The 15,096-nt window shown below is 42.8% G+C and overlaps 1 protein-coding gene across 9 annotated transcripts in view; it reads left to right on the forward strand.

Annotated features, from left to right (window-relative positions):
* MRPL22 (mitochondrial ribosomal protein L22) overlaps positions 1-9,061 on the forward strand; it is a 35,132-nt gene extending 26,071 nt beyond the window's left edge. For all 9 annotated transcript variants that reach the window (XM_051843552.3, XM_070076370.2, XM_070076369.2 and 6 more), the window contains 2 exons: positions 1,218-1,287; positions 8,784-9,061. In XM_051843552.3, coding sequence (XP_051699512.1) covers positions 1,218-1,287; positions 8,784-8,995 — 282 coding nt within the window. In that variant the 3' untranslated portion in view covers positions 8,996-9,061. The remainder of the gene's footprint in view (positions 1-1,217; positions 1,288-8,783) is intronic.
* Positions 9,062-15,096: the final 6,035 nt, after the last annotated feature.

Consider the following 15,096-nt stretch of genomic DNA (forward strand, 5'->3'; position numbering starts at 1 on the left):
GTCTCCCATGGGGTGCAGGGCCCAAGGACTTGGGCCATCCTCCACTGCACTCCCTGGCCACAGCAGAGAGCTGGCCTGGAAGAGGGGCAACCGGGACAGAATCCAGTGCCCTGACCGGGACTAGAACCCGGTGTGTTGGTGCCGCAAGCGGAGGATTAGTCTATTGAGCTGCGGCACCGGCCAAGTGAGTTCTTAGTTTAGTGATTGAATAGCTGTCACTGATGGATTCAGATGTCTAAGAGCTTCTATTGTGATGCTGTGATTTTACTGTATTTAATTCAACTCAGTGCATTTATTTTGTATCTTTTATATACCTAGCCTTGTGCTACATTCTTTATCTTAAAGGAATAAAATATCTGGTTTCTGTTATTTCTGACAATGGTTTTTGTCTTTTAAAAAAAATGTATTCTGGAGGCAGTTAATTCAAAATATCTATGGAGAGTATATTTAATAATTAATTTTTTTAAGATTTATTTATTTATTTGAGAGTTACACAGAGAGAGAAGGAGAGGTAGAGAGAGAGAGGACTTCCATCTGATGGTTCACTCCCCAGTTGTCTGCAATGGCCAGAACTGCACTGATCTGAAGCCAGGAGCCAGGAGCTTCTTCTGGGTCTCCCACGTGGGTGCAGGGGCCCAAGGACTTGGGCCATTTTCCACTGCTTTCCCAGGTGCATTAACAGGGAGTTGGATCAGAAGTGGAGCATCTGGGACTTGAACTGGTGCCCACATGGGATGCCTACCCTGCAGGTGGAGACTTAACCTTTTACGCCACAGTGCTGGCCTTCTTAAAGGAAATTCTCAAGTATGATTTTCTGTATTTCTCAGACACTGTTAATGGATTTTTTGGATCTAGAATTTTTAAATGTTCAGTAAATTTCAGCTCTTGAATTTCTTGACCTTTCTGGTAAGTCCCTTACTGAAATACATGACTTTGTACCAGTGCTGCCACTTCTTCCTCTGTGGCTTATGTGTGCCAGTTAAAATTTAGCAGGATAGACTGTGTGGTTTGCATTTTTCATTTCTTCTTTGTGGAAAGAAAACTCATGGTACTGCTTATCCTTAGTGTCCTTATCATTTGATATACTTTTAAAAACTGGCTATAAGGTGAAGGCATGTGATTAACAGTCATAATACAGAGATGACAAGAGATGAGATATTTAATTCTGTTGCAGTTCAGGATTAGCCATATGAATGTCTTTCTTTTCCTTGTTTTAGGTTCTCTTAGAAGCACAAGATATGGCAGTGAGAGACCACAATGTAGAATTCAGATCCAATTTATATATAGGTAAGATTTTTAGTATTCTTTACATTGGAAAATGTCTTCCAATACATTCTTTGATATCTAACTACTTAGGACTAGGTTTGCCAGTGAAATTTGCTGGTAATGACTTATTCTTCAGCTTTTAGCATATCATTGCTAATGTGTTAAAATTGGTAATAATTGTACTTTTTATTCTTACCTCTTCTGTAATGAGTCTGAGACCATGAAACTTAACTGCTAATAATTAGTGAATAATAGATTCCAAGACTGCTACCTAGGTGATCTTTTATCATAATAAAACTAAGAGCATTTTTTTTTTAAATTCTGAAAATCAAATTCATTGTCAGCTAGAAGGAATGAAAGATCAGAAGTAGACTTAAAATAAATCTTCATTTGTAATGGTCCAAGCCAGGTCTGTATCCCTAAAAGGGTTTTGTCATTTAACCTTGTAGTTATCAGAGTGGAAGATGTGTAGAATTGAGGAAGCTAAGTGGCTTTGGAAGGCTCAGGTGACCCTCATGTTTTCTTCCCTTGGCTGCTACATCCTGAAGCATTACCTCTGCTTGTATCTGCTTGTTCCCCATCACATTGCACTGATGTACAGGAAGATGCTTTGGGAAGTGATACACTGTACACAGAGAAGGGAGGTTTTTTGCAGCATATTGTATATAGCTTTTTCCTAGAAGGAGATCAGCCTTATTGCAGAGCTCTCCTGTCCCCTCCCAGTACCATGTAAGGTAGAGCTACTGTTTTCTGTTCTCTTCAGCAGCAGTTTCTCCTAACCTCAGCATTTTCATAATCAAACAAAGATGTTGCTGTTGATGTGAAATTGTCTCAGTCTATGGAACCTCCAAATAAGAAGGACTATTTTATCTAAATACTTTAAATTCAAGATATGGGAAACTGCTATTTCTTCAAATGGGAGAAAGGGGCAGAAGCATTTTAGGTGGAATTAGTTGTACTTTATAGTTTTTCAACGGTTAGAATGGGGGTGGGGAATATCTGACCTATGGACCATGTAAGGCATGCAAAATAATTTTCTCTGGCCCTGCCAAGGCAATAACAGGTGGAACTCAAAATTCAGTAAATAAATCTATAGAAGATAATCTTTAAATTGATAGTTTTGTTGGGCTGCAAATGATGATAGAAACATCCATATGGTCCTTGGCAGAAAAAAGGTTCTCTACCCCTGAATTAGAGTAACAGAGAAATCATCTAAATCCTACTTTGTCTTCTAACCTCTGTCCTCCTGGACATATTTATTCCGATTAGGTTAAAATCTCAACTCAGCTCTTAAGGAATTGCTGTCAGCAACCACACCTCCTTCTGAAATTCAAATTAGTTATTTTAAATTGTAATCTTTACAACTACTTTTACTCTGATGTGTGCACAAATTAGGAAGGAAATCAAAATGGCAACTGAGAAGATACAGGGCCCCTGAAATTACTCATAAGCATTTCCTTCTGGGAGCAGCCTGGATAAGTAATGCTGGGGAGTAGGGGCCACAGAATCCCTGGAGGGATTGGACTAGAAGAGGAGCAAGACCATTTGCTTAAAACCTTGGTGACCTTTCCTGCTTTATGATTCTGATTTCAAATTAAATTTAACTTTATTCAATTCCATGTAAATATGGGATTCTGACATGATTGACTTTATAATACATTTCACATAAGAACTGAAATAGGATTTGTCTTCAAAACTTTTTTCAATAACTTTTAAAATCCTTTTCAATAATTGTAGTAAAGAGAAATAGTCTGAGGTTCTTAAAACTGTCATCCCCATTGAAGGGGCAAATTCCACTGTTGCTGTTAAGCAGAAATATACTTCAGCAGTCCTGTATCAAGGGGCTGTTAATTCAGAGGTCTCCTTATGCATTTTTTTCTGCTAAAAAAATCACTGCTCTTCCTGCGCTCTCTTTTCTTCAAGTTCTCTGTGAAAGTACTTTTCTTAAAAAGGGACAATAGATTGAATTTGTTTTATGAGTTGAAAAATTTCATTCTTTTAAATGTTTTGATGCCTGATTCAGTCATATTTTCATGGGTACTCTCAGGAAGATGAAACATTTTACCCTGATGTGTTGGACATTTAAGTTACCAAACTTCTCTGGTAAGAATCATATGAGGGACCAGCACTGTGACATAGCAGGTAAAGTAGCCGCCTACAGTGCTGGCATCCTATGTGGGTGCCAGTATGAGTCCCAGCTGCTCCACTTCTAATCCAGCTCTCTGCTATGGCCTGAGAAAGCAGTGGAAGATGGCCCAAGTCCTTGGGCTCCTGTACACACATGGGAGACCCAGAAGGAGCTTATTTCCAGCCATTGCGGCCATCTGGGGAGTGAACCAGTGGATGGAAGATCTCTCTCTGTCTGCCTCTGCCTTTCTGTAACTATGCCTTTGAAATAAATAAATAATTCTTTAAAAAAAAAATCATGTGAGAGTCTTAATAAAAATTTTGGACTCCTAGGCCTTACCATACATACCTGGGTCCTAAAAACCCAGGGCAGAGGCCTGGGAAGCTGTCTGTTTAATAACTACCCTAGTTGGATACCTATTAAATGCTGGAAACTGATTTATTTTATTTATATTATTTATTTTATTGCATTCATGGAAAAGTCCTACACATTTCATTCTTCAGAAATGTATTAGAGTTTTGGAAAATTGATTACTAGTTGGCTACCATTTTGGTAGTGACTGTTTTAGTACCCTGAGATAATTGTAGGCATTTTAAGGGACCTACTTTCTTGGTAGCATAGGTTTTCATTATGTGGTAATTCATCACATGCCTGGCATCAGTATAATCCTAATACCTGATATTGCGTTAAAGTTCATTTCTTTTTCAAGCTTATAATGATGACTAACGACACTATGAATAGTCCTTAACAAGTGGACATGAACCAATGAAATGTCATTGCTTCATGATTCACTTTAGGGAAGATGGTCAACTGACTTTGTACATTAGTCTTCTGAGCTAAGACTGATGGAATGGGGCAAAAGAGGACTTCTAATATTAAGATGTCAAGATGTGTGCATTTACCTACATAATAGTAATAGGGAAAATTAAATATTTTAAGTATGTGGTACCTTTGGGGTATTATCTATGGACGAGAACAAGGCCGGCGCCGCGGCTCACTAGGCTAATCCTCCGCCTTGCGGCGCTGGCACACCGGGTTCTAGTCCCGGTCGGGGCACCGGATTCTGTCCCGGTTGCCCCTCTTCCAGGCCAGCTCTCTGCTGTGGCCCGGAAGTGCAGTGGAGGATGGCCCAGGTGCTTGGGCCCTGCACCCCATGGGAGACCAGGAGAAGTACCTGGCTCCTGCCATCGTATCAGCGCTGTGCGCTGGCTGCAGCGTGCCGGCCGCAGCGGCCATTGGAGGTGAACCAGCGGCAAAGGAAGACCTTTCTCTCTGTCTCTCTCTCTTACTATCCACTCTGCCTGTCAAAAAAAATAAATAAATAAATAAAAATTAAATAAATAAATAAAATAGAAAAGTCATTCTCAGTTTCTGTGATGTTCCAACATATGCTTTCCTTCACAAAGCATCTGAGTGCTTTCTATGTGCGTGTTGCCCATATAATTAGGAGATGGTACATCTTTTCAATCAGTTTAAGACATCTGGCACATGTAGTTTTGCTCTTTGTCACAAGTATTCCTTTGAAAAAGACATAAATTCTGATTTCTGTGTTGGAACAAAAGCGTGCATATTATAGCTATTTGGAAAATTTTGAAATTCATAATTTGAGCAAATTTCCAGAAACCTGCTATTTAAAAAATGATATGGATTAACAGAGGATGAATTTTCAAAATAATTTCTGTTCCTTGTATATTGTGTACTTTTGGGGCAATACAAAATAATTATAAATTTGGTTGAGGAAGTGACTTTAACAGATAAAACATGAACAGTTATAAAGACAGCATATTATTTGGGACTAAGTAGAATACAGATAAATGCTATTATTGAAGTAGAAAAGAAAAATTCCATACGGGTTAAAATAGTCACGGAGATTTTCTAGAAAAATTAAGGTTTTTGGAATTGTAGAGAATTTGCTTTCAAAGTGATGTAACCACATAAACAAAGGTTCATAGGTTGGCATATGTCATACTTGTGTGATAGAAGGAACAGAATAGTGTGAAGGAGATAAAGTAGAGAAGATTGGAAGAGTAAATTGGGCTTAGATTCTAGAGGGCTGAATGTGGCAGGTAGTGGCAGTTGGTTCAAACTGTATTGAACCTCTTCTGCTGTTAAGACTTAATTAAGGGCTGAAGTTTTGAAATTGGGTTCTCCAGAGCCTTGAAGGATGGGGCTCTTGATTTTTTGGTCAATACTATATTCTTTAGCACAGGCTAGAACCTCATACCCGGTAATAGGAATTCAGAAATACTTATTGAGTGAATGAATGGCAGAGTTTCAATTCTTCTTCCACACATGTTTCAACTGCAACACATCCACGCGACAGTGTCTTATATATTGGGCTTCTATACACAAGTATTGTTTAATTTTAATTGAAATTGTTCTGCATATAAAAGCACTTGAAACCGCTAACACACAGGATTAGTGGAGGAGAGGTGGGAGGAGAAACTAATTTGGAAGCTATTTGCTCTAAGTCCTGATTTCATGGAGACCTCAGGTTTGCTGTGTTGGGGATTCTCCTTTCAGTGTAGTAAAGAATTCTGTGTACCCAGAGTATTAATGTTGGGGGCTGGTGCTGTGGCCTAACGGATTAAGCCACTGCTGCAATGCCAGCATCCCATATGTGCACTGATTCAAGTCTGGCTGCTCCATTTCCAATTCACCTCCCTGCTGGTGCACCTGGGAAGGCAATAGAAGATGGCCCAAGTCCTTGGGCCCCTCCACTCACGTGGGAGACCTTGGTTCCTAGCTTTGGCCTGGCCCAGCCTTGACCATTGTGGCCATTTAGGGAATAAACCAGCAGATGGAAGACCTCTCTCTCTCTCTGTCTCTGTCTCTCCTTCTCTCTCTCTCTCTCCTTCTCTCTCTCCTTCTCTCTCTCTCTCCTTCTCTCCCTCTTTCTCTCTTCTTTTCTCTCTTCCTCCCTGTCCCCTTTCTCTTTCTCTGCAAATAAATAAAAAATAGATCTTTAAAAAAATAAATAAAAGAATTAATGTTTCTGTTTTGATCTAACGAAATGATGGCATTATGTGCTATAAGATAGAAGAAGATCTTCTGTGGATTTAGGGTGAAATCATGACTGTGTTTAGCTGATGTTGAGCTTCTGTGCTTGTGCTCTGTAGTTTGTGTTTTGTGGAAGATGGAAAGAAAATGGAAGTGACATAGACCAGATACAGGTGATAGCTGTGTAATCTTGCACAGTTGGCCAGTGTTAATACTTGTTTCACTGAGGTGTTCTTTATCCTGAGTATTTGGAAATACCTACACAAGTTGGGTGTAATAGCAGTTTTGGATAGAAGCAAAATTCGGATGTTTATAAAATGCTTTTAGAAATTTCTTGATCTCTTCCGAGTCTCACCATTTTTATTTGTAGGTTTCCTTGTGACGAGTTGATCCAGGGAACCTGGTGGTGTTTCATTGAAAAGTGATTTGTGTAATGCTACTTTCTCTAGGAAGTTCTTAGACTCATTTTTCAGGGCTGGGTAGATGAAGCTGGTAGAGGGTAGTAGCACTTCCTTTATCTCACTGAGATCCTGAACAGTTTTCTTAACTATTTTATCCTCATTTTTCTCTTTGGCAAAGATTCTAGTTACCAGGTTGACAAGTGCATACTTTGATGTAGTCCCTGTATGTATAAAGTTATGTCGGAATAGGAAAATAATTCAATATTGAAATAAATTAGTTTGATATGTATTTTATGGATTTTTATCTTTTCCTTTTAAAAAGGTGTATTAATAAACCAAGAAGAACTGACTTTACATACAGAAAATTGTAGATGGTAGCTTACTATTCTGATTTACTATGGATTGATAGGTGATCAGAATTATTATGTTTTTTTTGTTTTTTTTTTTTTAGGATTTATTTATATATTTGAAAGTCAGAGTTACACAGAGCGAGGAAGAGACAGATAGACAGAGAGATGTTGCATGTGTTGGTTCACTGCCTAAGTGGCCACAACAGCTGGGGCTGGGCCTGGCCGAAGCCAGGAGTCAGGAGCTTCTTTCTCATCTCCCATGTGGGTGCAGGGGCCCAAGTACTTGGGCCATCTTCCACTGCTTTCCCAGGCACATTAGCAGGGAACTGGAGCAGCCTGGTCTCAAACCAGTTTGTATATGATATGCTGGCATTGTAGGCAGCAGCTTTACCCACTCTACCACAACACTGGCTCCCTTATGTATTATTTAAAAGATTCTCTTTGGCAGGTGTCTGTCCTACCAGTATGATACCAGTTAGGATGATCCATTCCATATAGGAATGCCTGTGTTCAGGTCCCTGACTCTGCTTCCAATTCCAGCTTTCTGGTAATGGGCAGCAAGTAGTTGGGTTCATGCTACCCACGTGGGGGACCTGAATTGAGTTCCTAATTTCCAACTGTGGCCCTGCCCAGCCCTGACTGTTATAGGCATTTGAGGAGTGAGCCAGAGGATGGGAGACCTCTGCCTCTCAAATAGCAAATAAAATGAAGAAAGAAGGCAATTGCTGGAGTTACTAAAACTGGATGTGACTCCGAATCACTAGATTGGAGTGTTTGCTTAGTATGTAATTTCTAAGGCCTACCCCAAATATACTGAATTAGAATCTTCACAGTCAGGGTCACAGTATGACATTTTAAGTATGTTCCCTATGATAGTGTGATGTTGCTGGTCTAAGAGCCAGCATTTGAGAACCAGTGGCTCAAGTGGCTTCTTATTGCATTTAGAATAAAATCTGAAATCCCCACCTTAGCCCACATTCATGAACTTCACATTTTGGCACCAAAATAAACTTATTTTTAACTCCATTTTCCATGAACTTTTGAAGTCTCTTCATGTAATCTATCCCTTTGCCTTAATAGTTATGTCTTCTGTGGGTTTGGCACCCCTTGCCCTCTTTTACCACTCTCTGCTGTGCCTTACCATGCTTGTCCTTTTTCTTTTCCTAGAACAAGTATATTCTTGCCGTGGCGACTTAGTATACTGTTCCCCTGTCCATGCATATCTGTGAGACTGATTCGTCCTGGTTGTAGGTCAGATGTCTTTCCCAGGGGTGCCTCTGACATCTCCCACCCGAGGTTGCCCCAGTGCCCCATCAGTCTCTGTTATGTTGTTATGATTTATTTTCTTCATAGCAGTTACCCCCAACTGAAATGTATGACTTTATTTTCAGAAGTAAAGTGCATGGAGGTAGGGGCCTTGCCAGTCTGGCTCAGTCTTGTTTCTCCAGCACCTGGAATAGTACGTGGTCCTTTCTTAGTGCTCAGGAGATACTTGTTTGGAGATACTTGCTCCAGTAGACCAGTGAGCTCATGGAATCTTAGACTCTAGTGGAGGAAACGACCAAAATTGTGCAGCTGGCAGCTCTAGTTTTCTGGCTAGCAGTCTTTTCCTATCATTCTCCTTTCTCCTCTGTGCAGCTGAGTCCACTTCAGGGCGAGGCCAGTGCCTGAAACGCATCCGCTACCACGGCAGAGGTCGCTTTGGGATCATGGAGAAGGTGTACTGCCATTATTTTGTGAAGCTGATGGAAGGACCCCCACCTCCACGTGAGCCCCCGAAGACCGCACTCGCCCACGCCAGAGACTACATTCAGGAGCTTCGCAACCGGACCATCATTCACACTCTGTGACGGGGGATTCTGCACCACTGTGTATATATTTTGTCATTTCTTTTTAAAAATAAACAAAAATTAAAAGCATGCTTTTTATGACTTGTCAACTTGTCATTGAATTAATGAACAAAATATACAAATGCTAGTTTGATGGGGACATTGATAAAGCTTTGCCCATGTCTCTGGAGCCCCTGGTCTTTTTTTATTTTTTTTTTTGTTAAGAAAGCTATTATTTAGTGAATACAAATTTCATAGTAACAGCTTTAGGAATGTTGCAGTTTTCCCCCCACACCCACCCTCCCACCTCCTTTCCCATCCCACCTCCTACTCCCTCTCCCATCCTACTCTTCATTAAGATTCATTTTTAATTATCTTTATATACAGAAGACCAGCTTTATACTAAGTAAAGATTTCAGCAAATTGCACCCACACAGGTACACAAAGTATAAAGTACTGTTTGAAGACAAGTTTTACTGTATAGCTCATTAGGGACAGAGGTCCTACATGGGAAGTAAGTGCACAGTGACTCCTGTTATTGATTTAACAATTGACACTCTTATGACGTCAGTGATCACGCGAGGCTCTTGTCATGAGCTGCCAAGGTTATAGAAGCCTTTTGAGTCCACAAATCAAAGTGGAAGTTCTCCCTTTTTTTATTTTTTTATTTTTAATTTTTTGACAGAGTGGACGGTGAGAGAGAGACAGAGAGAAAGGTCTTCCTTTGCCGTTGGGTCACCCTCCAATGGCTGCCGCGGCCAGCACACTGCGGCCGGCGCACCGCGCTGATCCGAAGCCGGGAGCCAGTGCCTCTCCTGGTCTCCCATGCGGGTGCAGGACCGAAGCACCTGGGCCATCCTCCACTGCCTTCCCGGGTCACAGCAGAGAGCTGGCCTGGAAGAGGGGCAACCAGGACAGAATCCGGCGCCCCGACCGGGACTAGAACCCAGTGTGCTGGCGCTGCTAGGAAGAGGATTAGCCTATTAGCCGGGGCACTGGCCAGAAGTTCTCTCCTCCCTTCTGAGAAAAGTACATCCTTCTTTGATGGCCCCTTTCCACTGGGGTCTCACAGAGGTCCTTCTTGTAGATCTTTTGGCTTTTCATGCCCTGGTCTTATTTGTATGCATTTGCATCTTGGAAGGGCTTTACTCTCCTGCAGGTGGCGGTTTTGATGCTGAACTTGACAGAATGGTGTGGGACAAGAAAGTGTGTATATGTTTTCATTGGCTTTTCCCTTGGGGCTTGGGGAGGGTATGGTGGGAATATGACTGCAAGTTGCTTCATTGCAACAGTTAGAATATCAATGGTTCTGGTTTTCTTTTTGCTGTTGGGACAGGCCACTTGGTGAGGAGTTGTATTTCCCTTCACTATTTTAGCACTGACTTGAAATTACAGGTTTATTATATTAATCTAAAACCTCTTTAAGTTATAAAGTGTTCTTCCTGTTAAATAAAGCCTGTTTTCACATCTCCTTCCAGTATGCTTTCTATTGCTTGGATAGCCTGTTCTTTTATTTTTAAAGATTTATTTGAAAGTCAGAGTTACACAGAGAGAGGAGGGGCAGAGAAAGGTCTTCCATTCGCTGTTTCACTCCCCAGTCGGCTGCGATGGCTGGAGCTTCTTCCGAGTCTCCCACATGGGTGCAGGGGCCCAAGGACTTGGGCCATCTTCCACTGCTTCCCCAGGCCATAGCAGAGAGCTGGTTGGGAAGTGGAGCAGCCAGGACATGAACCGGTGCCCATATGGGATGCCAGCACAACAGGTTGTGGCTTTACCCACTATGCCCAGCGTCAGCCCCTCATTTCATTTTTTAAAAATGAATTCAGTTACTGAGAAAGAACTTGAGCCAACATCAATCCTGCATTCTAAAATAAGGCAGTAGATGGCAGTCTCTTACCTGTTGTTAGTGTAACCTCGTTAGTATCAGAGTGTTCAGCACTGCTTGACTTGTTGGACACCTGTTTTCGGACAGGAAACACACTGTCCACAGCCCTAGTCCAGCATTTCTCAGGCTTTTGAATGCAAAGGAAGAATCTAGGGTGCTTGCTTATTAATGTCGACTTCTGGGTCCCTTCTCCCCCCACACCCCCCGGCCCCCGAGATTCTGATTCACCAGGTCTTGTGAGGGGCTAGTTCCAGAAATCAGTATTTTAAACAAGCACTTCCAGGTGGTTCTGAATATGCTTTGAAAACACTGCTCTAGTAAATGGAAGAATGTTGTTTCAGTGCCATGTTTTAAGATGGTGTTAGTAAAGCTACTCCTTAGCTAGGACTTTGCTAATTCTTTACATAATCCTTCCCAACATCCTGCAACTGTAGGTATTGTTTTGCTGTTTTACGAAGGAAAGCACAGAACAGAAGCACATAAAATTCAAGGTAACTGTCGCAGAGTTACTAAACATGCTGTGATTGAAACTGCATCTCTGAAGTACCCGGCACTCCACATCTAGGGGAGGGGGTTTTTGTGTCTCTCCAGTTAAACTAGTGGAAAGATAAAAATGATATCAGAACTCAGTAAAATAGGCCAAAGTTTAGGATAGGTTCATTCTCAGTCCTAAGTTGTTATAGTGTGAGGTCATGGAAATGAGACTAGAGTGGTAAAAAGCAATCTAGGTCTTGCCCACACTAATCAAGACTGGGCAGTGGCCGGCGCCGCGGCTCACTAGGCTAATCCTCCGCCTTGTGGCGCCGGCACACCGGGTTCTAGTCCCGGTCGGGGCGCCGGATTCTGTCCCGGTTGCCCCTCTTCCAGGCCAGCTCTCTGCTGTGGCCAGGGAGTGCAGTGGAGGATGGCCCAGGTGCTTGGGCCCTGCACCCCATGGGAGACCAGGAAAAGCACCTGGCTCCTGGCTCCTGCCATCGGATCAGCGCGGTGCGCCGGCCGCAGTGTGCTGGCCGCAGCGGCCATTGGAGGGTGAACCAACAGCAAAGGAAGACTCTTCTCTCTGTCTCTCTCTCTCTCACTGTCCACTCTGCCTGTTAAAAAAAAAAAAAAAAAAAAAAAAAAAAGACTGGGCAGGTCCTGTCCCTCATGGGCCTCCATCTGTAACACAGCGGTGAATTGTGGTCTGTAGACAACCAACACTAACACCTGGACCCAACTGTCAAAGTGAAGCAGAATCTTGAGTGGGAGACCCGGGACCTTTACTTTCAGCCAGTACCTGGGTGATGTGTGTGTTGGGGAGTCAGTGGACTAGAGGATCTCTGTGCTGGCTTTCAGCTCTGTGATTCTTAGCCTTGGAGTTTGACTTCCTCAGGTGTGGGTAAAGCAAGCCCAGTGGTAGTGTGAGTTCCATTACCATAAAATGGTGGTGGTGAAACTACTGCTTCATTTAGGCTATTTATGCTGTTTTGAAAAAGGTGAAGAGAAGAACCGTATATTCTGATGAAGAAAGTCTGCTTAGGACCTAAGGTTAGACTTCATCTGGTACTGCACCACATTTTGGGTGTTGGAAAGTGCAATACTGTCATGGCAATACCTTACAAGGTACTGATGACTATTTTAAGCACATTGTGTACATTATCTCAATTAGTGCATCTTTTCTAGTGTCACTGGGTGGAGGATATCTGGTTAGTTTCTGTGGTTGAGAGTGAACTTTTAATAAAAGAACATAGTGGTCCCCACTTGAAGTTTAACTTCACATATACAAATTTATTTCATGGCAATTTCTGAAGGCCTGCAATTTTCTTCTTTTTTCCTAGAATGTTCATAGAGAAGCTTGCTGGAGGGTAGCACATACAAAAAGGAGTATACAGCTTAGTACCTGAGCTCAGCTGGTGAGCTTGCCCAAGTCACCTTTACTGGGTCAGGAAATGGAACATACCTATCAATGTGATGTCCGTTTCATGCCCCTTCCCAGTCACCACTCCCTCCCTGCTTCCCTCTGACCTCTGACATATCAGAGCTTTTATAAGAGAGTGGTTTGATTTCTTTTTTTGCATTCAGGATAATTCATCAGGTAATCATTACATGCCTGCCACTGTATATATAAGCAGTGAATAGAGCAGACACAGCTTGTGCCCTTTGGAATTCACTCAGAAGGGACAGGCAGTAATTCAGTCATTGCAAGAGTTTGCCATGCTGAATGTGACATACCTGGAGCTGCAGGAGGCTGTGGAAACAGACATTGGGGCCCTGAAAAATAGTTACTAGGGCTTTTTTTTTTTTCCTTTGTCCTGTTTTAGTTATTTCCTGAGATAAAAAGAGAAAAAGTTAAAAACGAATATATGGGTCAGTAAAGAATTATATCAGAATACCAACTTAAGGGTTTTTAAAATTTTTTTAACAGCCTAAACATTAGGACCACTTTTCCCTCCACAAGCTTGATGTGGGTGTTGGAGGCACTGTGGGGAAGGTACTATTTTTAGAGCTGAGATTCAGCAAACTCCATAGGCTTTAGCAAAGTCTAAGGGGAAAGATGTGTGAAATGTACTATGAACATTGCTAAGTAAAATGGATGTGTTTCTCTGAAGATGAATAGTAATTAGGCTTTTTTTCCATGCATTTGATTTTAATAAGAGGCTGTATAGTACTTTTAGTTGATTAAGAGAAGTTTGGTCACATATGTGGGTTTAAAATAAATTTCAAGCATTCTTGGAGTAGCTGAACATTCAGGAAGGTTCTAAGTAGGAGAAAGTTGAGTCCAGCATTGTGGCATAGCAGGTTAAGCTGCTGTTTGCAATGTTGGCATCCCATATGGGTGCCGATTCATGTCCTGGCTGCTCCACCTCTGATCCAGCTCCCTGCTAATGTTTTGGGCAAAGCAGTAGAAGATGGCCCAAGTGTCTGGGCCCTTGCCACCCACTTGGGAGACCCCATGAAGCTGTTGGCTTCAGTCTGGCCCAGCACTGGCCACTGTAGCCATCTGGGGAGTTAACTAGAAGGTGTAAGGTGCTCATTCACTTCTTTCGCTCCCCACCATAACTAGTGACTTTCAAAATAAATAAATAAATCTTAAAGGGGCCACTGAAGTGGTATAGGCGGGTAAAGCCACTGATTGCAATGTAGGCATGTGGGTGCTAGTTTGTGTCCTGGCTGCTCTACTTCAATCCAGCCCCCTGCTAATGGCCTGGGAAAAGCAGTGGCAGATGGCCCAAGTACTGGACCCCTGCCACCTACATAGGAGACCTGGATGAAGTTCCTGGCTCCTTGCTTTGGCCTGTCCCAGCCCCAGCATTTCTGAACATCTGGGGAGTAACATCCACATCAGTGGATGGAAAGAAAAGAACTTAGAAGAAAGTTAAGTGAGATTCTTTCTAAAGTTTCTGTCCCTGATGTAACTGTCCAGGAGCAATTTTTTTCTTATATTTTAGAGAAGTTCTGGACTTTATTCTTTTTTTTTTTTTTTTTTTTTTTTTTTTTTTTTTTTTTTTGGACAGGCAGAGTGGACAGTGAGAGAGAGAGACAGAAAGAAAGGTCTTCCTTTGCCGTTGGTTCACCCCTCAATGGCTGCTGCGGCCGGCGCACTGTGCTGATCCGAAGCCAGGAGCTAGGTGCTTCCTCCTGGTCTCCCATGCGGGTGCAGGGCCCAAGGACTTGGGCCATCCTCCACTGCCCTCCCGGGCCACAGCAGAGAGCTGGCCTGGAAGAGGGGCAACCAGGACAGAATCTGGTGCCCTGACCGGGACTAGAACCCAGGGTGCTGGTGCCGTAGGTGAAGGATTGGCCTAGTGAGCTGCAGCACCGGCCTGGACTTTATTCTTAAACGAGCCTGTGAATTCTCTTAATGTGTAATTTAGGAAGTATCTGTTTTGATAGTGTTGCTCCCCGTCTTCGTGGAGGAACGACACAGGACCCTGCGCTGTTCTTTTGTCTGCTCGGCCCTCCCCGGGTTTGCTGCTGGTTCTTCCCGGGTTGGCTACCGTCCCTTCCACCTCCGTGGAAGGGCAGTTCCCCCTGCCACATTCCCCACTTCCGCGGGGGAGCGGCACACCGCCAGCCGGCTCTCTCAGGGGCTGCACAGGTGTTCCCTCAGATGTTCCTGGTGCATGTTGTCTCTCTCCTCCTTTATAGTCCTCTTCCACCAATCCCAACTCTGCTACCCACACGCCGAGTACGCTGCTCTCCTCCAATCAGGAGCAGGTCCTACAGTTTATTGGTTGAACTGGAGGCAGCTGTGTAG

The sequence above is a fragment of the Oryctolagus cuniculus genome, chromosome 6, assembly GCF_051225735.1.
Source record: "Oryctolagus cuniculus isolate XC-2025 breed Fujian yellow rabbit chromosome 6, ASM5122573v1, whole genome shotgun sequence".
In the NCBI taxonomy this organism is placed as follows: domain Eukaryota; kingdom Metazoa; phylum Chordata; class Mammalia; order Lagomorpha; family Leporidae; genus Oryctolagus; species Oryctolagus cuniculus.